The 25,981-nt window shown below is 36.9% G+C and overlaps 3 protein-coding genes across 4 annotated transcripts; 1 reads left to right on the forward strand and 2 right to left on the reverse strand.

The window, feature by feature from the left end:
* On the reverse strand, positions 1-1,879 carry LOC113537924 (hydroxyacyl-thioester dehydratase type 2, mitochondrial). Its single transcript, XM_026932635.3, has one exon. It carries the CDS (start codon positions 1,877-1,879, stop codon positions 1,367-1,369), a length of 513 nt encoding a protein of 170 aa, XP_026788436.1. The 3' UTR covers positions 1-1,366.
* Positions 1,810-10,667, reverse strand: rpp14 (ribonuclease P/MRP 14 subunit). Of its 2 annotated transcripts, XM_026932636.3 has the most exons (7): positions 10,530-10,667; positions 10,127-10,243; positions 6,806-6,902; positions 5,697-5,781; positions 5,474-5,550; positions 4,564-4,642; positions 1,810-1,948 (listed from the first exon to the last, which is right to left on the reverse strand). In XM_026932636.3, exons 3-7 carry the CDS (start codon positions 6,880-6,882, stop codon positions 1,892-1,894), a joined length of 375 nt encoding a protein of 124 aa, XP_026788437.1. In that variant the 5' UTR covers positions 6,883-6,902; positions 10,127-10,243; positions 10,530-10,667; the 3' UTR covers positions 1,810-1,891. The 2 variants fall into 2 exon arrangements, with proteins under 2 accessions (XP_026788437.1, XP_026788438.1); XM_026932637.3 differs by lacking the exon at positions 10,530-10,667 and having other exon boundaries at positions 6,806-6,899; positions 10,127-10,262.
* rbck1 (RanBP-type and C3HC4-type zinc finger containing 1) lies at positions 10,535-25,743 on the forward strand. Its single transcript, XM_026932632.3, has 13 exons — positions 10,535-10,672; positions 11,462-11,506; positions 12,043-12,187; positions 12,275-12,365; positions 14,905-15,103; positions 16,511-16,629; positions 17,906-18,079; positions 19,302-19,462; positions 19,536-19,647; positions 21,111-21,290; positions 21,381-21,479; positions 22,634-22,777; positions 23,693-25,743. The coding sequence occupies exons 2-13, from the start codon at positions 11,470-11,472 to the stop codon at positions 23,771-23,773; spliced, it is 1,542 nt and encodes a 513-aa protein (XP_026788433.1). The 5' UTR covers positions 10,535-10,672; positions 11,462-11,469; the 3' UTR covers positions 23,774-25,743.
* Positions 25,744-25,981: the final 238 nt, after the last annotated feature.

The raw sequence follows: 25,981 nt of genomic DNA on the forward strand, positions 1-25,981 counted from the left end.
ACTAAGTATGAAAAATATTGGAAGACATGTTGCTAAAAAGTGTTAATTTCCCCTATGTATGGACACCCTGTAGTTTAGTAAGGAATAAAACACGATGGGGTGTGCTGTTATAGGACCATGACACAAGTACCTATTATCACTTATGTTACAGCAGCTATAAACAATCGTTCTCACACCAGACACTAATTTTTTTTCCAGTCTCTTGACATTAATAAAACTTGACTTTAAAAAACAAATATAAAAGCAGCCTGTCCTGTTATTGCTAAATTGAAACACCATTGAGAACAAAAACTACACTAAGTTAAGAGTAACCGCATTAACATTAATGTCAAGCAAGTTTATTTGACATATCAATAATATATTATTATTGTATTGAAGTATTGAGGTAAACCTTCAAGTCATTAATCTGATATCCCAAGGGCTGTGGTAATCGACCTGATCGCATTCCACCTTGCGTTGCGGTTGGTACACATAGCTACACCCACAACATAAAGCTCTGGCCTCTCCTCCCAGAGATCCACAAACTCTTCTTCTTTCTGATTCGTCCAGAAATCTGCCACTTTACATAGAACAATGATTTAGCCCGCCTAGGACCTAGAGCGCAGGCTTTCGTTTCTACGGAGTTTTCAGGGACACTTGCCTCATTGTCATGGCAACGGTTCATGCCTAGATCAGATTACGTCAGAGTTTGTTGGAACATCATACCACACTGCTCAGACATTTCACAACCCGACAAACACCAATTGAACATGTTCAGTCTGTGAAAACAAACGCCGACAGGGTTAACACACTGATCTGAAAAAACCCGACAAACGTGTCTATTGGTGTTGGTTGGTGTGTGTCGGTGCAGTGTGAACTAGGCTTTACAAACACACTGACACACAAGGCTCCTTCCATAAATGTTATATAAACGGCTTCTTACAGAAAACTTCACCATATCAACAATTTTTTTTTTTTTTGTAAAATAACAACCAATTTTTTTAAAATTTGCTTATCATTAGTGTTAGATTATATGGGGTAGTCTCTGTGTAAGTTGTTACTATAGAAATGACAACATAATAGAACAAATGTGATGCTTGCGATTGTTAGCTATAAGCATCTTTACTTGTTAACTACATTAGCTTTATAACTGCAATACAAAACTAAAGCAAACTTCAGGCACCTAACATGCCTAGGCTAATGAACAACACTGAAAGATTGGGGAAATCGTGTGCTTTTTATTTCTGGCTGAACTCTTCTTTTAAGACAGAACAGTTCATGCAGTTTGTACTATGTTAAAAAAGGATGAGTAACAACATAAGCTTTCAAAGTACAAGAAGAATCTTTTGGAAAGAAATGAAAGACATTTATCTAAGTTTCATAATAACTAAGCCTCCTGCATGTCCTCTGGTAGCATGACCATCACCTCCCCCTCCATCACCACTTTGTCTCTGACAGAACAGGAAACGGAAATGAAAGCAAATGACATTTTGATCTTCTTCACCTCTGCCTCAGCCACCACCTCCTCTCCGACAAACAAAGGAGCCGGGAAGCGAATTTCCTGGTAGAGAAACACACAGCCTCTGCCGGGCATTTTGGTCCCCAAAACTGCTGAGATGAGGCCATTAATCAGCACGCCGTGAACAATGGGGGCTTCGAAAGAGGTCTTTTTGGCAAACTCAGGGTCAAGGTGGAGCGGGTTCGTGTCTCCTGTTAGCTCAGCAAAAAGTGCAACATCTCTGGCACTGAAAACTCTTGTCAGTGAGGCTCGGGATCCAACATGGAGCATTCTGAGAGCGCTTGACTCTGGGATGAGGCGCTTCGACGTCCCGAATACTGCTGCGCTCAGAACATGGCTCACACTTTTCCCAAACAAGGTTCTTCTGAGAATGAAGGCCATTTCACATGCAAACTAGTACAGCTCCATCTCGCGACTGTTTCCAGATAAAGCTAACAAGAATGGCGAGACCTAGAAGGACAGAAAATAAAGGGTGGTAACATTCATTAACATGATCCACTGTTGTTAGTTTACTGTAAAATTGTCAGCATGATTCCTTCTGCTATGAAAGATGCATGGCCTCTGTGCCACTCCATCTTTTTGAAGGGGGAGTGGCCTCTGTTGTTCCCAGATGAAGCAAAGGAGGAATGGGCTCTGTGCCTGTCAGTCCCAGTAAACAATGAATAGCCTATGACTTCTCAAAATGTACCCCGCCTCCACCCCCAATTCAAGTCATTTTTCTCTTCTCTCTTTTCCTGCATTTGAGTGTTTGGCTGCTTTCACACTAGGTCCTGGCATGAGCACCTGGCTCATGTGACACAGACACTGTAACCATAACAATGCTGTTACCGCTTCTGCTTTCCAACTGGGTAGGTATGCAAATTAGCTAATTATTATCAGTTATGCTCAAACATAACACATACCAGGTATGAAAAAAAAAAACCCGCACCAACACTGTTTAAAAGTGGCTGTATTTTGTCTGATGCCATAGGATGTAAAACGCAGTTTGACAGTTGAGGAAAAAAAATGCATAGTGTGAAAGCTGCAATAGCTGAGTTTATACTTGCTTTTAACAATATTTAATGAAGGAGTCCGTGAAAGTTAATTCAGAGTTAAGAGGGTGCCTGGCTCCAATGATTCCAAAATCTTTGAGGACCCGTAGAGAGTTTTTGAGCATTAACATGAACATATTTCCATATTACTATTGGTGTTTGAGTTTTAAAAACTTCAAGCCTTCAAACCTACTAAAAAAATGGGTTTTGCATATTAATATACTCAATCTTCTAGAGTAGTAAATACTTTTGAATGTAAGGGCATTGTGTTAGAATTTAAACGCAATTCATGACATCAATCACAACGACAGGGGAAAGCTTTAAAGAGAAGTTAATAGAGCCCATCTGTGTGTTTTATCTCCGTTCTTCTGCACAGAGACAAACATGGCATTTTAAAGGTCAACATAGAAACCTGATTAATAGGCATGTTTTGCCTCTGATGTGCCATCTAGTGGAAGTCAGTTTTAATTCTTTGGATGTACATAAGATATATGCTTGCCACGTCCACATGTGCAGTCAAGCGTCCAGTATAAACTGGGCCTTAGTGTGCACTCAAGAGGGAAGTACATCCACTCATGTGCAGGGAAAATCTGTGCACATGTATTTTTGCATGAGAGCAAAAAAGGGTTTATTAAAGCAGAAGGAATCATGCTCACAATGGAAATTACTGTAAAATAACACCATAGTGTCGTAATAATATGACTGAAAAGTAGTAGGATGTAAACACCCATCATAGGTCACCATGCATGTAAAAATTTGTCGAGTCATCCGTTTCCCAGAAAGACTCATTACTGCCATCTGCTGGTATACCAATGTTTTATGAGCTCTGGAAGTGTGGTATGGCTGATGATTCTACACACAGCAATGTCGACTAGGCTGTTATACAAGAGAATTACACTCACAGGTCACTTTATTACCAGTACACTAAAACTGGGTAGGACCATCCTTTGCTCTCAGAACAGCCGCAGATTTTCATGTCATGGATTCTACTAGGTGTTGGAAACATTCCTTTGAGAGTCTCGCCCATGTTGACATGACTGCATCACAAACTTGCTACAGGATTGTCAGCTGCACATTCATGCTACGAATCTCCTGTTCTACCACATCCCAGAATGCTCTGTTGGATTCAGATCTGGTGACTGGGCAGGCCACGGAAGTACACTGAACTCACTGTCATGTTCATGGAACCAGTTTGAGACAATTTTTGCTTTGTGATATGGCGCATTATCATACTGGAAGTAGCCATTATAAGATGGGTAAATGGTGGCCATAAAGGTATGCATGTGGTCAGAAACAATATTCAGATAGGCTGTTGCATTCAAATGATGCTTGATTTGTATTAAGCGACCCAATGTGTACCAAGAAAACGTGATCTTCTGCTGTTGCAGCCCACTGACTCAAGGTTCAATGCATTCTGAGGTGCTTTTCTGCTCACCACGGTTGTAAAGTGTGGTTATTTGAGTTACTGTAGCCTTCCTGTCAGCTCAAACCAGTTGGGTCATCCCCCACTAACCTATCTCTTCCACAAGGCTTTTCTGTCTTCCACACACTGGTTGTTTTTTTTGTACCATTCTGTTTATACTCTATAGAATGTTGTGCATGAAAATCCCAGGAGCAAGATCAGCAGTTTCTGAAATACTTCAAACAAGCCCATCTGACCCCAACAACCATGCCGAAGTCACTAAGGTCACATTTAGGCTGCTAAACTTTTTATTTATTATATAGTCTACTAGATTTTATTATATTCTGTCTTTATTATGTATGTGCATGTCTAGTTCATTGTTGTTTGTTCATTGTTGCACTGTGGGACATGGAACTAAGGAAAAACATTACACTAAATTACATCACATGTATTTCATATGCATGTGACAAATAAAGAACCTTGAACCTATGAGTGCTATGAATGCTTGTACTAGAACCATATTTATATCTGTGAGAAATTCTTTTAAACCACTACAGCAGTTGGTAAAAAATAACTACAGCTTATATAATTAGCCAAAGTCGGATACCTTCAATATCTAATGACAAACCTACCTGTGTGACTCTAAAAGCACATGGCTCATTTTCATATGCTCCGATCAGTGTTAGTGCACTCCACAATTTCACCAGACCCCTGGCAGAATATAAAGCAATGAGTTCAGTTAAAAAAATAATAATAATAATCATACAGTATATATTAGGTACATGCAGATAATGTGTTATATAAAAAGTCATCACTTCCCCTACATTCCTTTTGGTAGGAGATTGCCTCACAAGGCAGAATCTGAGCATTGTCTGTGCTCTTGAATTAAACTGAAATAAATCAGTGATATAAAGGACAGACATCTGACTAGGTTCCTTATTTCAGACAAATTTGGATGACACCATTAAAGAAATATGATTCCGTTCACCAGACAAGTAACATGAAATCATCAAACTATCAAGCAGATGACTCTTTAAATTACAATTTTGTGATAATGATGTATACTTTTAGCCAAGGTTACACTAATTGTGGAAATTTAAAGGAATATTTAAGTAGAAAAAAAATTTCTGCCTTATACCAAATATAGCTGAAGTTAACGAAAATGAACTGAACTGCACTGTATACTATATTTTGTATTTTGTACATTATATTATTATTGTACTTATTTTGTTCTATTTTTAAATTTTACTTGAATGCTAACATAGGCTGCAGTTTAGCAGCTTAGCAAGTGTAACATTACGGATACAGATTATTTTTAGTATTTTACAAAGAAGAGAGAGAGTATGCAATCCTTCCCAATCTGAGAGCATGCGGCTCTCTTGGCTCCTGGTCACAGATGGCTGTGGCATCATCACCATTTCAACTCATGATCTCCAGACAATCTGCGAACGCTTTGCCGTTGCATTAATTGGAAACCCCCATTTTACATTTTATATCTTTATCTTTTATTTTGAAGGTTACAGAAAACAAAGTGTAGCGTACCTGTTATACACACGCAGTATGGCTGATAATGTGCTCTGATCAAATGTCAGCAAATCAAATGGAAAAGCAGCTCCAACCTACAACAAAACACAGCATCAGAGTGATAAATACTCTCATTCATCAATGCAAATAAGGGTGATATGATAGCATTTGAAAATACAAACTTCTGTATATAAAGTGCATACATTTGAAAAGTGAAATTTGAGGAGTTGAGAGTTCTTACCTCTCCGTATAGGTCTTTGACTCCAGAGATTATCAACTGCTTAAACTGTTCTGGACTCAGGGTTTTGCTGCGGTTTTCACAAACTCTGAGCAAGAATGAAAAACAGCATGCAACAAGATCAGGCTTCAGGCTACACAAACTTTCTGAAGTGAATTGAAATGAAAAAAATCAGGGTAATTTGTGCATTCCATTATTAGTTACAAAATTAGTTATAATTTATTGCAAAAATTTACTAGAATTTTGTTACTCTAAAGAAAAATGAATTCAATCAGATCTTACTGGGGAAAAAAAAAACTTAATGTATTTCAGGATGGACTATTTCTTTAACATCAGTGTTTTATTGTCTAATTTGAAGTCTTAGAGTCATTTTCATTTTATTTACAAACACTCATGTTGTCTTGTCACTATATAGCCTGATTTTACATTTCTTAGCCATGATCAAAATCTGTCACCATCTAGTTATAGAAATAGCCCAAATGGCTTTTATTCACTTTGTATTTTCCTTACATAGTTATAATGATGGGGCTATACATGCATTGTGTAGAACCATTCCGTTTTGGCCACAGATAATGCTGTGTTTTTGTTGGATATCAATATTGTCTAATAAACTATGTATTTTCACTGAAGATTAAAGTATTGGCCCACTTACCTGTGTTCATGCTGTTGTTGAATTAAAAGTTCTTTATATTCTACATTTTGACTCCTTTAGTGCATTCTTGTTTTCAGATGTTCTCACTGCCACTGAAACTAACTCACTGTCTTGTGCTTAATAGTTCACTCAATGACAGAGACACATAGCAGTGCTACACACCTCTTATCATCAAATAATAAACGATTCATTTGGTTATGCATCTCTTTTCATTTCAAAACCTTATTGTTGTCTTTTCAAGTGGTATTTTACTATTTGTACCTATCAGCACCTAGTCACCACGAATATTCATGTTCATTTGATGCAAAGCAATGATGTGGAGGTTCCGGGAACCTGTCCGTTTCACGTACAGCTGGTGCCAGAGCTGTTAGTTGGTGATGTGAAAAAAAACCAGCAAAAAACCAGCAGGCTACAAAACACCATGCATTAAGTCCAAGAGCGACAGTTACTTTCCACTTACAGTTTGATTTTCATGTAGTGGTACTCTGAGGAGTTTTTGTAAACAACTCGCTCATAAGATGCAGGTTTCTCCTCCATAACGCCTGAGCATCACACTGCTGGAGATGAAAAGCTATTTAGATTCATAAAATTTTTTACACTCACATATACAACATGTACGAAGAGATGGAATTATACAATTGTACAGACTGAGCATGTAAGAGAGTAAAACAAAAACAAGAACAATAATTTAATCATAATCGTATACAATTAGTTTCTTAAAGGCATTATACAGGGTGTCCCAAAATCTCCATACATAGGGAAAATTAACACTTTTTTTAGCAAAATGTCTTCCCAAATTTTTCATACTTTGCTTTTATATATAAGTAGAAAAATAAATAAAATAAGCTGAAATAGCAGAATATTGTTAGATTCTTGTTTTTCATGCTTTAGTTTTGGGGAATTACAAGACATTTAGAGTTGAACATGACAAACTGTTTCACCCAATTGGTCAGGCTTTGGTCAAAAATCAGTGCGTTCATCACTGTCACAATGCATCGTTGGTTCCTTTAGCTGAACAACAATGACGTTCAGTTGACAGAGTAAAGTGGACAGTCATTTAAAGGTTCAACCTGGGTGCATTATCGAAGTCCTTCTAGTAAAATCTCTCTACTAGGCAGCCATTTTGCCAATGTGCACAAGCAGTTATTTTCATTCACATAAAACCAGGTTCCTATCTAGGTGAATGGGGAGAGACCCATATACAAGAAACAGACCGACAAGATGACATATCAAATGGTTGTTAAAATCTGACAAAAGTGGCCTGTCTGTGGCTCTAATAACACAAATTCTTTAGGTTGCTCTGGCTACTGCATATTTCTCATAACTAATGAAGCAAAGCACCATATACAGTGTCTGTGCATGTGTCCATATTACCTTATGATGCCCTATTTACCCTAAGTCACTCATGGTGGCTGTACAACCTACTTACACACATCAGAGGCACCAACGAGCTCTTGCTATTTCCTACCAAGGTTTACTTTTCTGAAACTAAAGTTGTGAGTGGGGAACTGAAAAAATGTCAGACCACACGCACCATAGGACTGGTCCAAGGAATTATTCAAGCAAATTGTTTGGACTTGTCGCTTTACTGTGTCATACCTAATTTAAATATAACTGAGAAAATGCTGATGCTTGGTTGCTTGACAGCTATATGAAGTCGTGGCTCCATGTCATGCACATACATAGAAAATTTAAAGTCGCTAGCTAGTGTGAACGAAGGATAAAAAAAAAAATCAGATAGGTCTGCCATTTTCAAACTTCTTTACCAACAAGCCAATTTGCTCTTTTTTTATTAAGGGGTGGGACTTGTACAATATGGCCACCACGTTGAACATCAACACTCAACCGATTTACAGTCCCCTCCAAAAGTATTACCATGGGAAGGCAGGTTTTGCTATACACTGTAGACATTTGGGTTTGAGATCAAAGATGAATATGAGACGATATAACTTCAGCTTTCACTTCATTTACATTTACATTTATGGCATTTGGCAGACGCCCTTATCCAGAGCAACTTACAATAGTGCTTTGAAGTCTATCAAAAATACATTCTGATATTGGCTCGCTAGGTCACAAACTAGGAATATCATCAGTCCAAAGCTCTGTTTTTTTTTTTTTTTTTTTTTGGTGAAAGTGCTAATTTAAGTATTTTATGAAGAGGTAACTCTTTAGACGTCGTTTGAAGACTGCCAGTGACTCAGCTGTTCGGACATCTAGGGGAAGTTCATTCCACCACCTTGGTGCCAGAACAGAGAAGAGTCTCGATGCATGCCTTCCTTGTACCCTGAGAGATGGTGGGACCAGTCGAGCAGTGCTAGAGGATCGGAGGGAGCGTGGTGCCGCGTGAGGTGTGATAAGTGCTTTGAGATAAGTGGGTGCTGGTCCGTTTTTGGCTTTGTAGGCAAGCATCAGTGTTTTAAATCTGATGCGGGCAGCTACAGGAAGCCAGTGGAGGGAGCGCAGCAATGGGGTGGTGTGGGAAAATTTATGAAGGTTGAAAACCAATCGTGCAGCTGCATTCTGGATCAGTTGCAGAGGACGAATGGCGCTCAGAGGCAGACCTGCCAGGAGTGAGTTGCAGTAGTCCAGTCTTGAAAATGACAAGGGACTGAACAAGCACCTGTGTGGCCTGTGAGGGATAGAAATGGACGAATTCTTCTGATGTTATAAAGGAGAAATCGACATGAGGGTGTCAGATTAGCAATGTGAGAGGATACTTCCTAATATTTATATCCAGATGTGTTAACCAACTTTGAACATGGCACCTTGTTTGCACTGACACATTTTTCAAGTGATCAAAAATATTGGAATTCGCAAAGAAATACAGAGATGAGCCACAAAAGCTCTGGAAACAAGAGTAACCTCTATCAAAGTGATGGAAAAACCAAAGAGTGGAGGAAGAAAAGATCTGCTCATGATCCAAAAACAAGTTCATCAGTCAAGCATGGTGGAGGCAGTGTCATGGCTTGGGCTTTGCATGGCTGCTTCTGGAATGGGCTCAATAATTTTTATTGATGATACAACTCATGATTTTGGCAGCAGAATGAATTCTGAAACATTTTGTCTGCCAATTTACAGAAAAATGCATCCAATCTAATTGGGAGGAACTTCATCATGCAGCAAGACCATGACCCGAAACACAGTGCCAACACAACAACAACACAGCATTTTTAAGTCCTGTAACACTAACAAAGTTCGATTCTGATGGACCGGTTCGAATGATTCATTAAAAAGAATCGGTTCATAAGAACAATTCACTCACCGGTCAGATGTAACTATACGTAGTTCTCGCAAAGGGACTACACGAATCTACAAGTATTTAGTAGAATTAGATTTTGAAATGAGTCGAAACAATTGTTATGTTCAAATTAATCGATAATAAGCCATACAGGCTGATCTAGGACCAACTCGGCTCATGAAATGACTCAGATTCTGATCATCTAAACATAGCAGCGGAGATGGCCAAGGTACCGTAGCATTCGTAGCAGGGTTAGCAATTTAGTAAACAAATAAAGGTCATGCTCAGAAATCCATATCACATAGACATATAAACTTGATCAGATAGTCAGATAGTATTATGTTACACTACCTACTACAATGTCAAGAGGTTTAACTGCCAGCATGTTAACTAGCTAGTTCATCCATCTAGCAAAACTACACCAAAGTCTTTGTTTACTGGCATAGACTTCATTATGTATGATTACGACATTCACTCATGCAGCCACAGATATTAAGATTTAAAGACAATCTGGAAAATTACAGAATCATTTCTGAAAGCTACCTTGAAAGTGTCCCTCTTCAGCATGCGCACCACCACGCGCACATTTTGCCATAGAGTTGTAGAGCGGTGCACTCACGAGCTTCCTGGATGCGCTCAAAAAACGCAGTCGAGTGGGACCTCAATTGTATTTAATAAACAATTGTTAATAATTATTGTTAATATTTATTTCATATAATTGTTAATAAGAAAAAAATCATATTTAATAAAGAAAAAAATAGGCGATACATGGGACAAATGCCGAATAATAAAGAATGAATAATATGTCCCAGAATTTTGGAGATTAAAAATACATGCTATTGCGCATATTTGTTTCCGGTATGCTATTAAAATGTGTATAACATAAGTGTATATTCAGTTAATCAGTTTAAGGGTTAATTCACGGTCGGAAGGGTCAAGTAGTTACAGTAAGAGTTAATTCAGCAGTGGGTGGATTGTGTCCTCGGCGTCTCGTCATCTACTTCCTCAAATGTTACTTTCTTTCACTTTTCGTTTTGGTGTGGCTCGAACTCGAGACAGAAAGCTAACTTCAACAGTATTTGCATGAAGGTAAGTTAAAATTCCCTCTGTCTGCCTCAGTTAGTTGACTGGAAGTTGGAAGTGCTGCTGGTTGTTAATGGAGCTGGATACCTTCTCACTGTTGTTTACAGTTTAATCTCCTCCCTGTTGGGAAAAAAAATAGAAACTCTCATAGAATTTGTAGTGGTTTTAATGGTTATAATGGGAATTGTATTGATTTTAATGGAAACTGTAATGGTCTCTGTGGGTCTCTACTGGTAATTTATTGCCTTCTACAACAGGTGAGGTGAGTGGCATGGTGGTTTAGTGGTTAGTATGTTTGCCTTGTACCTCTAGGGTTGAAGGTTCAATTCCTACCTCCACTCTGTGTGTGTGGAGCTTATATGTTCTACCTGTGCCTCAGGGGGGTTTCCTCCAGGTACTCCGGGTTCCTCACCCAGTCCAAGGACATGTAGGCTGATTGGTATCTTTATGTTGTTCGTAGTGTGTGTGTGAGATTGTGCCCTGTGATGGATTGGCACCCTATCCAGGATATCCCCCACTTTGTGCCCGCTGAAACCCTGTGTAGGATAAGTGGTATGGATGGTTTGTAGTGGAAACCATTAGAATTTCTGTATTTTTTTTTTTTTTAAAGCAGGGTAGACTGTAGTTTTCTTATACTCTAGTCTATACTCATTATATTCATTATACTGTATAAATGTTTACATTATTATAATGTTACTTCTCATGAACTCACAGTACTGAAAGGGTTCAGTCGTGTTGTAAATAAGTTTAGATAAGCAAAATACTACAATTAATTATTTATTGTTTTTCATATAGATTAAAGCATGGCTGGGCCCTACACCACCAGCAACTTGAGGAAAGGTAACTTTAACATTACTTATATTTAATTTACTAATACAGTATAGCTATTTGAAAACATATAAGATTTCAAATACTACTACTACTTATAATAATAATAATAATAATAATAATAATAATAATAATCTTATTTTTAAATTATTATATAGCAACCACATATCTAATAATAATAATAATAATAATAATAATAATAGTAATAATAATAATAATAATTGGTACTTATATGTAAGAATATTATGAAAACAACAATAATAAACAATATATGATATCAATAATTACAGTAGCAATGTTTTATAATTTCTTTTGTAAAATACATTTATACTGAATGTATACAATGAGGTCCAAAATTCTGAGACCACATTGAAAATCTAGGATTTTTTTTTTTATTTAAAATTGGAAATAAACAGAAAGTTTTAGAATTTAGAAATATTTAGAACAAAGAAAGTAAATGGTCTGTCAATCCTCACGCCTTAAAAATGTTTGTGTAAATAAAACCTCAGCATCTGAGTAGTCTGATATTTGTGATGTGTGAATCCCAGCGGAGGAAACAGCACAGTCGCTCAGTGAGGCCATCAATACAGGGGACAAAGCCGAGGCCATCCGATGTGTAGAGCAGCTCCTTACGCTGAACGTGCCTGTGTGTATGCGACTTACTCCAGAGGTCTATTCCAAAGAGTGCATCAGGTATATTCACAACATCCTTCTGACTTTCCCTTCATCTCGACTGGAGATTCTGAGAGCTGAACACTGTGCTCCACTGACTCACTGCAGGTTGAGAGTTGGCGTTGAGGATGCGCTGTCTGATGCCTACATCACAATGCTGGTAACTCCTGGCATGACGATCTCAGAACTGAAACAGAAGGTACAAACTACTCTCAGTATTGCACTGTGATTCATGTAGGGTGTGTCGCTTAGTAAAGTGCAGTCCAATGACACATTCAATTTAGTATTTAGCTAAAGATGGGTAGAGGGATTTGTTTTGGTGCTACTGATCAGCATAGATTCAAATGCCCGGGGATGGTGTGAGGTGGGGGTCGTTACTGCATTACTGCAATATTGTGTGTTCTGTCAATTGTTTAGGTTATGGCTGGGTTTTAAGAGAACAGAGATTTATTTTGCTGTTGCATCATTGGTTGGTAGTGTAAAGTTAATGGCATGTAAATTGCTAGAAAAATCTTCCTCAAGCCTTCTACCATGTAAAGCCTCATCTTAAGTAACTATGAAGAACAAGGGAATGAATTTTGCCAGTTCTTTGTAGGAGCCTTTGAAATATTATTGAATATTGCCTAATGTCAGTATTTCAGCTCTAGTTCAGCTATTTCAGTAAGCACTGAAAAACAGATTGAGGCTAAAATAATCACCACATCACCCCTAAAATTAAAGTTTTCTGACAGAGAGTTGTAAAGCAGCTATAAATATCCCTGAAAGGGGCTTTACTGGCAGAGCCAGATAATAATGGATTGCAGAGTAAAGGTTGTTTTACCATTGCCACTTCAATCTCTGTCAGTAAAACAGCTGAATTATGTTTCCTCTTCGGGAAATCCAGAAGTTATGCAACAAGAGTAATCTGCATGTCACACACCCTCTCACACTTGCTGACATTTTTCTTTTATTTGGCTTTATTCATTGTCTGACATAATGCAAATGTGAGATATTTACAATATCTAGCTTTAATTGAGCTTTTCTTCAGGTGTGAATGGAGCATAGCTGTGTGTTTTAGACTTTAATAGAGATAGCAGCTTTAGGTTGACTAGAGGTTTGAAATAATGTCATTAATAACAGTAATTATTAATTACTGCTGTATAGTTATTGCTGTAATGCTATACAGATCTTTTGACAATGTTCAGTAATCTGGAAAAATGGTCAGGAGGACAACTCTCTCTCCATTTGGCACTCTCAGAATAGCAACTTGAGATTGTGGATCAGGGATCGTAGATTAGTTTTCCTTCGACTGAAGGTCTTTGAGAATGTATTCGACTGTGGAGATACTCTTACATTCACCAAGGTTGCACCAGCACAAGGCTTCAGCAATGTTTTATTTTTTTAACCAAAGATGTATGGTAGTATTATTTTTCCCTTATACTATATATTAATGTGCGTGTTCTAACACATTAGCATTTCTATAGTAGCAGCTTACACAGGGACTTGTATCGTGGATGCTCCACATAAATGATTTTAAAAATAGGATATGGCAGTTCTGCAAGGAGACTTTTATTAAGCCTTTTTGGAAGGAGTCTCCAGTGTGAGTGCTTTGTAAGAGTCAGTGATAAAGCTATAACTTGATTTCTGACACAGGAAAGTATTCGAGTGTGAAAGGCTTTGTGGTTTCTCTGTAACATGACAAGCTGCTTTCTTTTTCTATTAATTTAAAGAAAGAGAAAAATAGAGAGGCAGATGAGGGAAAGACTGTGTATAGCTAGTATAACATAAGTGCTTGTTTTGGGGGATGTTCTACAACATTAAACATAATTATAATTGGATAAAAGTATGATGTGTCATTCTTCAATTCATAAAAAATATAATAATTGGCAAATTGCTGTGATATAAGAGGAATAAAACACATCTGGAGATGCTGTTACTGAAAAACAATGAATTTTGGGGTTCTAACACTAACTCCTATTACTACTTCAGGAATGCAGTTGGTCTTCATTGCTTTGGGAATTCCCATGATATGAAAATGAAAGTGACTACTGTAAGAATGTGTAAGTGGGTGTTGTCACAAACTCCACATGTGTATAGAAGGAAACGTGGTTTGTGAATTTCTCATAAACTTTGGTGTGATCTTCATTCAAGTCATCCTAATAAGCAAACAAAATTAATTACACACAAATATGTGTATTTTCATGTCTTTATTGAACACAAAGGTTTGTGAATCTTTTTGTAATATCTCGTACCTCCTTTAGCAGCAATAATCAATACTGGCATAGTTGAGATGTGGGACTACTATTTTCGACAAACATTGCTACTGTGTGCACAATACTAACAAGATGTTTCACAACCCCTTTGAAACAATATTATGGAGAAACATGAAACTTTTTTGGCAGAAAATTTTGGCACAAAGCTGTGTTTCACAAAATGGCATGGCACAACAACAACAACAAAATCTCATTTCAACTGTGAAGCATGGTGGTGGGAGCATCATGGTTTGGGGCTTGAAATCACTGAGGGATTCATTCATTCAGTCAGATACTGTAATCGTTTTATCCTGGTCAGGTTCCCCAAGTTGTTAAATACAAAGGTTCATATCTATTATTATAACTTAGACGAGTAATTAACAAATGTTTGGTGCAACTGTGTCTGTTGTTTCAGTGTAATTAAAACTCCTGAACGTTCAGCCATTTAAACATTAGTGTTCTTATCCTTAACTGTGTGAGGATATCTTTTTTCCCGTTTACTCACAGATTAACCGAGACTATGGCTTCCACCCGTCACTACAGTGCTGGATCATAGGGAAGCGTTTTGCTAAGGATGGAGACACTCTCTTCAGCCACAACGTAACCAGTGATGATGATCAGGCATTTCTCTTCCTCAAATCTGCCCATTCTGCCAATCTCAGCCGTGAACAGCAGAAACAAGAGGAGCAGGACAGGAAGATAGGCGGTAAACTTTCTCCTCAGTGTTCCTTTAACCTGTTATCCAGCTAACAATTTTCTGAAGATTATGGATCTTAGAATGTTCAATCTGTAAGGTTTTCTGAAAACTCCTACAACATTTCTGCAACCTAACTTGTAACATTAGCAAGAACATTAATAAGTCAAGCCTAATTTTATGTTTTTGGAACAATCCAAGGCATTATTTTTTGCAGTGCAGTGGTGAGACACCAAACGTGTTTTGGCTGAGCTACATTTGTGTTATTTGGGCAATTGTAAAAATGGTAAACTTTATTTCTGGCTGGATTTTACCTACCAGATAAATCCAGTTCAGTTGTGCATATTATAATCTGTACTCAAAAACTGTAAAAGGTCATTCGAGCCTGATGAATTATATATTATACTGAATGACATTTGCTCAGGACAGGAGTGTGAGAGCATACCACATATCATTAGTTAGGTGTAAAAATCAAGTTTTACAGAGTAATTAGTCAGTCATGTGGTTTGTAACACAGTTAATCAGGGTTCCAACATAAATGAGAACTCTAAAAAAGCATGCAAATATCTAAATGACATAAGTAATAAAACAATGACATGTGACTGTTTAGTGTAGCGCTGACATGGTTTTATATTTGCAGTGGAACTGCAACACAATACATTTATTGTTATTCATTGTTGTAGCCTTTGTAATGATACCGTACATTTATAGTGATTGAATGAATCTGATAACTTCTGCAATTGACAAGTTGGGTCCCAATACCCATGAGTCTCAGTGAAGGGGGTGTGGTCTCTCTGCCTGCCAGTCCTAGTAAAGGAGGTATGGAATATGTTCTTGTCAGTCCCATTAAGGAGGCCACAGCTCCTTACAAACGCAAAGGCCGTTCCTCCTTTCCTGGAGACTGCAGTCTCCTTAAATCTTATTCTGGAAATGTGTACAGTAGTAAATCACATTGCTCTGAATCATGTTGCCACTGAATTAAATCATATTGCACTGAATTTTAGGGAATCATTGTCCCTTTACTAGGACACGCAGCCTCCTTAAAGCTTATTCTGGAAATGTGTACAGTAGTAAATCATATTGCAATGAAGCTCTCTATTTTAGTGTATTAAATCACTAGCTGCTTTAATTGTATTTTTCATGAATTTTATTGTTACACAGAGATACACACCTCTTGCTTTTACAGTGTTCATGTGACAGTAGTTCAAGTCTGTATGTCATAAAACTGACTATAAAAGGTCATACAACCCTGCTGTTTGACATTCAACATTAGCGACATTTAATACTATACCCTTAGTTGCAAATGTACTGGCACTGGTCTCGAATCAGTGGTGAATGTGCTGCATGTACATCTGAAGCTGTGAAAATTAATACATAGCAGCCTGAATGCCACCTTATTGCTTTCATTTGCTGTCTTAGGTATAATTGAGAACATTGAGGTGCTCAGTAGAGGTCCGGGAGAGTTGGGAGCACGCCACAAACAACCTGAAGTGTCTCCTGTGCGAAAACCTTGTCCAAAGCCTCCTTCCAAACCAGTGGTGAGGTTTGAACCATCCTTTTTTTTCAATAATATAAAATAGTCATAATATAAAAAGTATTAAAAGCCTGTGGGATATTAGTCTGTAGGACCAACCCACAACCACAAAATTCTTGTTTGATTATATTATTACATATTTCTTAGCACATTTATTTTGTAGTATTAGTGTAATGTTGAAATTTGATTAATTTTATTGACTCACTGTAGTGACATGCCTTGTGCTGTTTTACATATGCTCTCTGTGAAAATTGGGACGGTTCAAATTCCTGATCATAACCATAAAAAAATAAAGATACAACTCTCTAGATAGGAGCCTGATCAATCTACACAGTGCCAAGTCCAGTAAAGGGAGTGACACAAGGAATAGATCCTGCTAGATACATAGTACAGTATAAATGCCATAAATTAAAATGTATCACAGTAAATACTGCAACCTAAAAAAATTAACAGAATAGAATAATTTTATATTTAAAAAAATGCAGAAATACATTTTGAAGTGACACAAACGTCTGTCTGTGTGGAGTTTTGCTTGTTCTCTCCATGTTGTCTTTTTCTAAATGTGAATGAGTGTATATTTGACATCATGCCTACATTATTTTATGCTTTTTGAGCATTCTTCCTCTTTGTCATGTTTTGCACATAATCTAAAGTATTTTGAACTGACAGTACACTTCTGGGCAAAAAAAAAATGGACCAACAAATTTACAACAATTAACAACAAATCATTGGTCAGGAAATTAGCAAGAAGTAAACAAATAGATAAAGGGAGTTAGTATGGGAAGCTTTTCCCTTTGATTTCTTTAAATGTTTCAGCCTTGTGGCTCTTGATGGGCTGCATCAGCTGTGGCAGATAACCAAATAATGACTAATCTTTAAAAAAAAAAAAAAGAAGAAGAAGAAGATGTTTTTGGAAAATTTTGTACACCCAGACATGTGCTAGTTTGAATTTTACATCAAACATTTTAATCATTATCATGATTTTACCTTTGCATACAAGAAGACTATATAAGTGCAGTTCACTGCAGCAGAATTAAACCACCAAATGATGGCACAGGAGCTCTCAGGAGTGCATTTGTTTAATTCTTGCTCATTTTCTGACCAATGATTTGTTTATAATACCATTAAAAGCTTAATATTTGCCATTTTGGGCTTGGCCCATTTTGTGCCCAGGAGTGTATAGATGAGCATACAAATGATTACTACTTCTTGTAGTTGTGTTTTATCATTATGATTTCACCATTAATCACACAGGCGAAACGTCTGTGTTGTGGTTCTAGATAGGATGGTGTTGTTTGCAGTGCACATATGTAAACAAACCCACACGGCCAGGGTGTGCAATGTGCAGTGCTGCGAGACCAGAAAACTATAAAATACCAGATATATACCAACCAGATGAAGAGGAAGCACGCAGAATTCAGCAAGAAGAGCTGGCCAGTCTACAGTACCAACAGGTAAGACTTTTATTCTTCTATTATTCTTATTGTACTATTTGGCAAGTTGTGTGCTTCTGAGATGCTTTTCTGATAGGCGCAGTTGTGAAGAGTGGTTGTTTGAGTTAGTGCAGACTTCTTGTCAGCCTGGACGATTCTGGCCACTCTCCGTTGACCTTTCTCATCAAGAAGGCTTGTCTCACTGGATGTTTTTTTGTTTGTTGCACCATTCTATCAAAACTCTAGAGATTGTTTAACTGAAATTACTGGAAGATCAGCATATGGGGTTTCGCATATGGAGAAGAAACTAACTCTTAGCAATGAAGAGACATCAGTAATTATGACCAGGAGCTAAGCACATACTTGTAAAATATATTGAGTCAAATATTTTAATATATGAAGTGAATGGAAACTACAATTTATTTCAATGCAACACACTCCAAAATAGATCAGATTGAATTGAATAATACAATCGGGTCATTTAACTTTTATATAATGCATTTTAGTAATAATCGTTAGCCAATAATTTGTAATAACTTCTGATGACTGATGAAATATATATGTTTGGTACCAGAATTTTGGAAGCTGGAGCATGTATTTAGTTAAGAGTAAAACACTTCGGGATGTGCTGTTATAGGAAAATAAAGCAAAGGAGGACCATTACCACCTTGGAGTTGATTTTGTTTTATTCCTCTTATACCACAACAATTTTCCAACGATTACCAAAAAACAAAACTTTTTATCCATTTATAGTTACATTTAATGTTGTGAAACACTCATGAAACAAGTTATTTCCTGTTACCACTTATGTAATAATAGCTATAAACAGTCATTCCGTCACTTTTGCTTGAAGTTAATAAGAAAAAAAATAGCTTGTTACAGAAAAATTTCAAATCACAGTCCTCCATCCTTAGACTTTCCTGTGGTGGATAACTTAAAGTTACTGAAGACAAAGATAATATTCTTAACCACTCCTGCATTGTTGGAGATTGTGTATCTTAGGATTTATTAGCATATATTTGCTAAGCCTGATACTCAGATCTGTTATCATATTGAAAATTGAAAAAAAAAATTGGAATTGAAGCATCTATAAGAATCGTATTTAGATGTATTTTTAAATGTGATGTTATTTATGAAATTGTAACTGTCTAATAATTACCAGATTATAAGAATCACACACTGTTGCTGTTTTCAATGAGTCTCTGTATTATTTTAATTTTGTTGATGTGATGAAATCTTTCAGTCTATTATAGAGGAACGAGAGAAGAATTTCCTCAGTCTGCTGGAGACAGACAATCTCGACCTGGTTAGTAACACAGAGGAGATTTGCTGCCCCATCTGCTGCGAGCAGGTCCAGGCAGGAGAGGGGGCCACTCTCCGAGAGTGCCTTCACAGCTTCTGCAGGTAATAAATAACCACCACTAATTACAATCATAAACATGATAAAAGTGACTATGTGACAATTTTGTTTTCACAGAGAATGTGTGAAGATGACCATTCTGAACTGTGTGGATGCAGAAGTGGCGTGTCCTTATGCAGATGGGGAGTACGCCTGTGACTGTGTCCTTCAGGACCGAGAGATTAAAACAGTAAGCCCTGATGTGCAATATATACTATACTACACTAAACTATACTTTTTATACTAAACTATAAAAATTGATTTGTGTAGTCAAGCTCTATGGCTCTATTCCCCCCTTAAAGGAAAAATCCACCCTGAACAGCTACATTACCCAGCATGCCATTCAACTCCCTGCTGATTGTGGTGTAGTGGGATGTAACCCTTGCTTCATTTTTACCTCGAGAGTGATGCAGCAGCACTTTAGTCCTTTAGTCCGTCCAGTTCTCTCAGCTCCTCATCTGTACACTCTGATTAAACAGATCAGCTTCCAAAGCTTCAACATTCATGCTAATACCACCATCAATGCCATCACACTCATCATCTCGTAGCTCAATAACTAGCTTAGCCAAGTCTCTGCCGTAACTACGGGCAGCCGAATTGCATTCTGGAACTTTGTTGTCACTTGTGATTCAAGATTCAAATATTCAAAGTGTTTATTGTCATGTGCACAGTGAGGAAAACCAAGTTTCCCTGTACAATGAAATTCTTTTTTTGCTGTCCACATTGTTTGAGATAGTTGAATTTTCTTCTTCTGCTAAACACCCTGTGATGTCAGAGCCTCAGACAATGGCTAACTTCTCAGAGAAATAATGAGAAAATACCATCAATCAACAAATTTGCACCAAAATAGCTAATCACATTATAGATATTATAATAAAATCATATTTAATATGTTTTAAGGTGGAGTTTTCTTACACAAATCAACTGTGCTCAGTTATGAGCTGATGTCAGATAGGAGAACCTACTGAGGCTAATATACACAATATAATAGTAAAGCATTTGTATTCAAATAAATATATTTTTTCTAAACAATAAAGTAGGTGAAAATACTAATTTGCATTCAAAATCAAAGTATAATAGATGCAATAGATGTTGTGACTGTCTTGCACTTTAGTCTTTCACTGTTAAAACAATTTATGATATTTTACAGCACAGTGCTGTTTGCGGCTTGTTCACAGTGGGAGTGGAAGAGATATAACACCACTTGGACACCACAATTACACAAACCAAACTACTACTTTAAATATTTGTCTAAAGTGCAACTATAACAGCCAAGTCAGATCCAACTTTGAGGTATCACCCAAACACAACTAAAGAAAGTGAGAAATGCCGTGTGTCTGAAACTAAAAAGTGATGTTAATGGCCATTCCAATACTTTTCATCTCTTACTTACACATACACCCCTCCTTTAAGGGTGGGAATTGCATTTGGGGAATAAATTTACTGATAGATTTAGTTTATAGCACTTATAATATTAGATGTATCTGTTATTTTATTTTTCTGGCATTGCTATGAAAGGTACAGACATTTTATTTTATATCTACTGCTATAAACTAACACATCCACAGCTGAGTAGTGAATGCAGTGCAAGGATTTCAGGACAGGTTTTTACACTTCCATCCACACAGCTGTTGGCTGTAATTTCTCTTCCAGCTCCTGTCACCCGAGGAGTACCAGAAGTTTTTGGAGTTGAGGCTGAAAATTGCTGAGTCACGCAGTGAGAACAGTTACCACTGTAAAACACTGGACTGCCCTGGCTGGTGCATATTTGAAGACGATGTCAACGAGTTTGCCTGTGACATCTGCAATGAGACCAATTGTCTCCTCTGCAAGGTGAGAAAGAAACCCAATCTGTGATTTCATGATTATAACATGATTGTAAAAATAAGGCATAGGGTATATAAAGGTGTGTGTATGCTATAGGCTATTCACAAAGGCATGAACTGTAAAGAGTACCAAGATGACCTTCGCCTCAGAGCAGAGAACGATGCAGCAGCCAAACGAACCACAGAGACACTAGAGGTTAGCCAACAAAGACACATTTACACACACCATGTAAACTACAGTAGCTATATAAATGTAAACATACATGCATGTAGATTATCATACTACATAAATTTTATATATAAAACGGCAAATCTAATGTATACAATGACTATGTTTACATGCACATCAATATTCCAATATTAATCAGAATTTGGCAATATTCTAATTAGTATTGAATCATATAAACGCCGCAATCCGATTTCCGATTGCCCGATTGAGAGTAAGACAATATTCTGATTCCCCAAATTCTGATTCCCACCCCTGGAATATGCTTGTTTTAATCGGAAATTTGTTGCATGTAAACTCCTTATTCAGAAAATCTACTAAAAGGAGATATATGCTCATGCTCATTCTGCAAGGAATTGTGGGTGCTAACAGGTACTTAGCTTAATAGATGCTTACTCGACCCTTCCCATTTCGAGGCGGTGTTGTCAGGCATTATTGACAGTGAGTTGTGTTAAAGTTCTAATTAAATTTGTGTGAAAAAGTAGTAATAAAACTATTAACTGAGCATGCTCTCTAACCAACGGCAGCATCTTGAATCTCACAACAAACATCACCGGGAAAGGAAAAGCGCATGTGTAGATCGGCATACTTACAACAACCATGTATACGGGAACATTGCAAAGCCTGTACGCATGTAAAACATTGTATTTGAAATATGGCTACAACCAGAATATAGACCTTACACGGAATTTGATGTGCATGTAAACGTAGTCTATGTTCCACATACCGCAGATGTAGCCAAAATATGAAATACTCGCAAATAGAAATATAAGTTGAAAGTTTCCAGTAAAATTATACCTTCAAATGTTTGGAGAATGATACTAAATGGTGCTAAGGAAATATACTTGATTATCCAAGATATCTGCTCCTATATCATTACAGTGTACAGCTACATGGTGATATTTTTTTGTTTATCAAGTCACTGAGGAACTGCATGTAGTTTGAGGCAGATTTATTATTGTTTGGTCAAAAATCTCATTATCGCCATATACATGTTTGTTGTCTTGGCTGATCAACTACATGTATAGAATATGGTGTTAATGAGATTTGTCACTGAACCATTCCTTTAAAACTATACATGTAGACATTCCTCCGATTGGTAACATGCTCAGTGTGTATTGCAGATGATGTTGCAGAATGGTGAAGCCATGTACTGTCCTAAATGCAAAGTGATCATCCAGAAGAAAGATGGCTGTGACTGGATCTGTTGCCTCATGTGTAAGACGGAAATCTGTTGGGTGACCAAACAGGCCAGATGGGGTCCTCAGGTATAACTGCATTAGTGTTTCTTAATTCAGGATATTGTTCACTTACAAAGACATTTCTTCAATTAGGGGGTGTGAGGGTTCACAGATATGGTACTGAGATAAGGAAATCTAAATATAGTTATAGAATTATAGTATGGTTATACAGTTATAGTTATACATTTCGTGGTGCAGCAAGCCTCTTGAAATACGAAGCAAGAATAAGTAAGGAATTGTTATTATCCTTCCGTTGTGCTGTTATAACATAATCTGTTATATCCACCTGACGTTAAGCAGAGTTACCACACTGAAGTTGATTATTTTCCAAGAACAGCAAGTTCCAAAGTGTTTTATTCCTCTTATATCACACCAATTTGCTAAGAATTAATTACTTACAAGTTACATATGTTATAACAGCTATAACCAGTCATCCCCTCATCAGCCTGCCATGCAAAAAACGCAGATTGTTAAACAACACAGAAAAAACATAGCTTGTCAAGTTACAGAAAAACCAGAAACCCCTATGTCCTGAAAACATTCCAGTAGCAGAAAACTTCAAGTAACAGCTTTTCCTGTTACAACACTTACATTCCTTCCATAAATGTTAAATAAATGTTTCCTCACAAAAAATATGAGCATATCAAAGATTATATGCTGTTTTTTAACTGTTTACGTAAAGTGTCCACAATAGCAATAAGGTTTTACTATAGAAACTATAACAAATTATAACAAGCACATTAATATAAACCTTGCAGTCAGAACAACTGTCAGAGCTCCTGTTGTTAAAATGAATCAAAACTTTGTGATCAATCAGAATTGAGCATTTAGCAGCACTGTTGTAGAATTTATTGTATACTTAGGTCTGGTTTCTGGTGACTTTGTTGCTCAGATGGTGATGTTTCTATTGTTGTTGAATCACTGTCTCTTATTTGCCCTCAGGGTCATGGAGATGTCTCAGGTGGATGTAAATGTCACCTCAACGGCGCCCCTTGTCACCCAAATTGTCAAAACTGTCACTGATCCCTAATCCGCCCTGTGAGGACACATCATATTTCCACTAACACTGTGGAGTAAGGAAGTAACCTCTTCTGTAACTTAGCAGACTGAAGCTGTTGATCCATAAGCATCTATCCATAATACAATCAGTTTATTCGATGGTATTATGAATCATCAGTTGGGTATGTGATCACAATCTTCATAACCTTTACATGAACTGTTTACCAAAAAAAAAAAAAAAAAAAAAAAAAAAGATCATCTTCGTTATAGGGGTTTGTTATTTGGGTATATTGATGACCAAATTGTTTTTTGGATAATGACCAAAGCAGACCTTGCACATTAAGCATCATGGCACTAATATCATTAGAAGGATGAGAGAATTTTTGTAGCATTGCTGTGTTGAAAATGCAAATGACATTTTTTTTGGGAGGGGGGAGAGTTTTCCCTTATCTTCACTTGCAAATTCCCACCCACTACCCAGCTCTCCTCTATCATACAAGAGCTACCAACAATGGAGCGTGAAGTCTAACACGTGCTTTCGTCAAGACACATGAAGCAAGCCAACTGCATCTTTTTGAACTGCTGTGTCACAGGGCAGTGTAACACACTCAGAGGAAAGTGCTATCTGCCCTCTTCCGCATACATGCTTCACAACAGACAACACACGCCCACGATTAGCTAGTGTTGCTGTGACTGATGGGGAAAAAAAGCATATGCCATCCCTCCCACCCACCCAGAAAGCATGGCCAATTTTGCTTTCTTTACTCCCGGCCAGGATGGCTATGGCATCATCAGGAGTCGAACTCGTGATCACCTGATAATATTGTGCCACTCAGGAGCTTTGCATATTAAACTAGTGCATTATTCTTCAAATATGTCATTTAATTCTTACACAGGTACATATGAAGTTAGCCTTCAGATAGTTATTCAAAAAAACAAAAAAACTACAGTTAGCCATTAAACGTAAGCATACGGTACACATTAATGGTGCATTAATAATATCTGTAAATTATGAAACATGAATGTCATAATGTGCATCATTGTATACAAACTGATCTTTCATAACATTTGCAATAATAATCACTTGTGACATATTCATGGTTTCCTAGAAGTTTATTTGTTGGTCAACATACTTTGCAGATTAATTAAACATTGTTGAAAGAATTACCAAGTCAGAGACATATTTTCACAATTGCAAAGTGCAACCAGCAAACATGAAGAACATATTTCAGTGCAAATAAATTAGCAAAAATTATTTATTAATAACTTATGATCAAGTAAAAATATGGATTAAGCACAGATTGTGAATGCGTATGACCAGTGAGTGTTGGTGCAGTTCAGACTTGAGTTATAAAGTGACAATTAGTGAAAACGATATATTCTGTGCTGATATCTAAAATAGAGAAACCAGATATTTGTATGCACCATTTGTTATATTACACTGAATTCTATAACCATTGCCATCGAGTAACTAACGCAATCCCACTGTTTACTCTTTACATGTTATAATACAGAATTAATTAAGGCCCCTGCTTACAGAATATACTGTAATGGAACAGAAATTGTGCATAACGGAGATTGTTGCATAAAATATTATAGCTGTTAGTTTCATGGTAAATTGTACTGTAAAACCATTAGAAGAAAGATTAATAGGCTTTCAAGAATAATGAATTTGTATTAAACGTCCAGACTGCTGATACTGATTTCACATATTGTTCAATCTGGTGTATTATTGTACATGCATTGAACGCATGTGATGGGAACTGTCATTTTTCTCCTTTTTATTAAAAGTAGGATCATTATTTGTTTCATATCCGCAGCTCATCATTAGCTGATAGAAAATAACAGAAAATAGGGCAAATCTTACAGCAACATCTTTTGACAGAGTGTGCAGTTATTAAATAAAAAAAGGCCATTGGATCATACTCAGAGCTCTGTTTTCAGTATCATGTATCAAATCTGATGGTATACCATAATAAATGAAATACAATGTTCTTGTTTTTTTTTTTTTTTTGCCTAAACAAAGAGTATAGAAACTGTGACAATTTATTCATATTCAGTTAAAGAGCACATATTGAAAATAATGAGCTGTATTAAGGTTTTTGGTCTCAATATTATTCTAATGTAAAGGGAAAACACTTCCTCTTTATAATGGACATATCAGCACTCTGCTCATTTAGATGGACTTCAAAATAATTGTGCGTAAATGCAACGTTGACACTGTAATCTCAT

This window comes from Pangasianodon hypophthalmus, chromosome 20, assembly GCF_027358585.1.
Source record: "Pangasianodon hypophthalmus isolate fPanHyp1 chromosome 20, fPanHyp1.pri, whole genome shotgun sequence".
NCBI lineage: Eukaryota > Metazoa > Chordata > Actinopteri > Siluriformes > Pangasiidae > Pangasianodon > Pangasianodon hypophthalmus.

Bases quoted from the DNA above. Each gene is read 5' to 3' on its own strand.
- LOC113537924 (XM_026932635.3), bottom strand. From the start codon at position 1,879: ATGGCCTTCATTCTCAGAAGAACCTTGTTTGGGAAAAGTGTGAGCCAT.
- rpp14 (XM_026932636.3), bottom strand. From the start codon at position 6,882: ATGGAGGAGAAACCTGCATCTTATGAGCGAGTTGTTTACAAAAACTCC. The intron at 5,551-5,696 runs GTAAGAACTCTC...GTTTTGTTGTAG, and splicing joins TCAAAGACCTATACGGAGAG to GTTGGAGCTGCTTTTCCATT. The intron at 1,949-4,563 runs GTAGGTTTGTCA...CTGTCCTTCTAG, and splicing joins GTGCTTTTAGAGTCACACAG to GTCTCGCCATTCTTGTTAGC.
- rbck1 (XM_026932632.3), top strand. From the start codon at position 11,470: ATGGCTGGGCCCTACACCACCAGCAACTTGAGGAAAG. The intron at 15,104-16,510 runs GTAAACTTTCTC...TTGCTGTCTTAG, and splicing joins GCAGGACAGGAAGATAGGCG to GTATAATTGAGAACATTGAG. The intron at 16,630-17,905 runs GTGAGGTTTGAA...TTGTGGTTCTAG, and splicing joins AGCCTCCTTCCAAACCAGTG to ATAGGATGGTGTTGTTTGCA.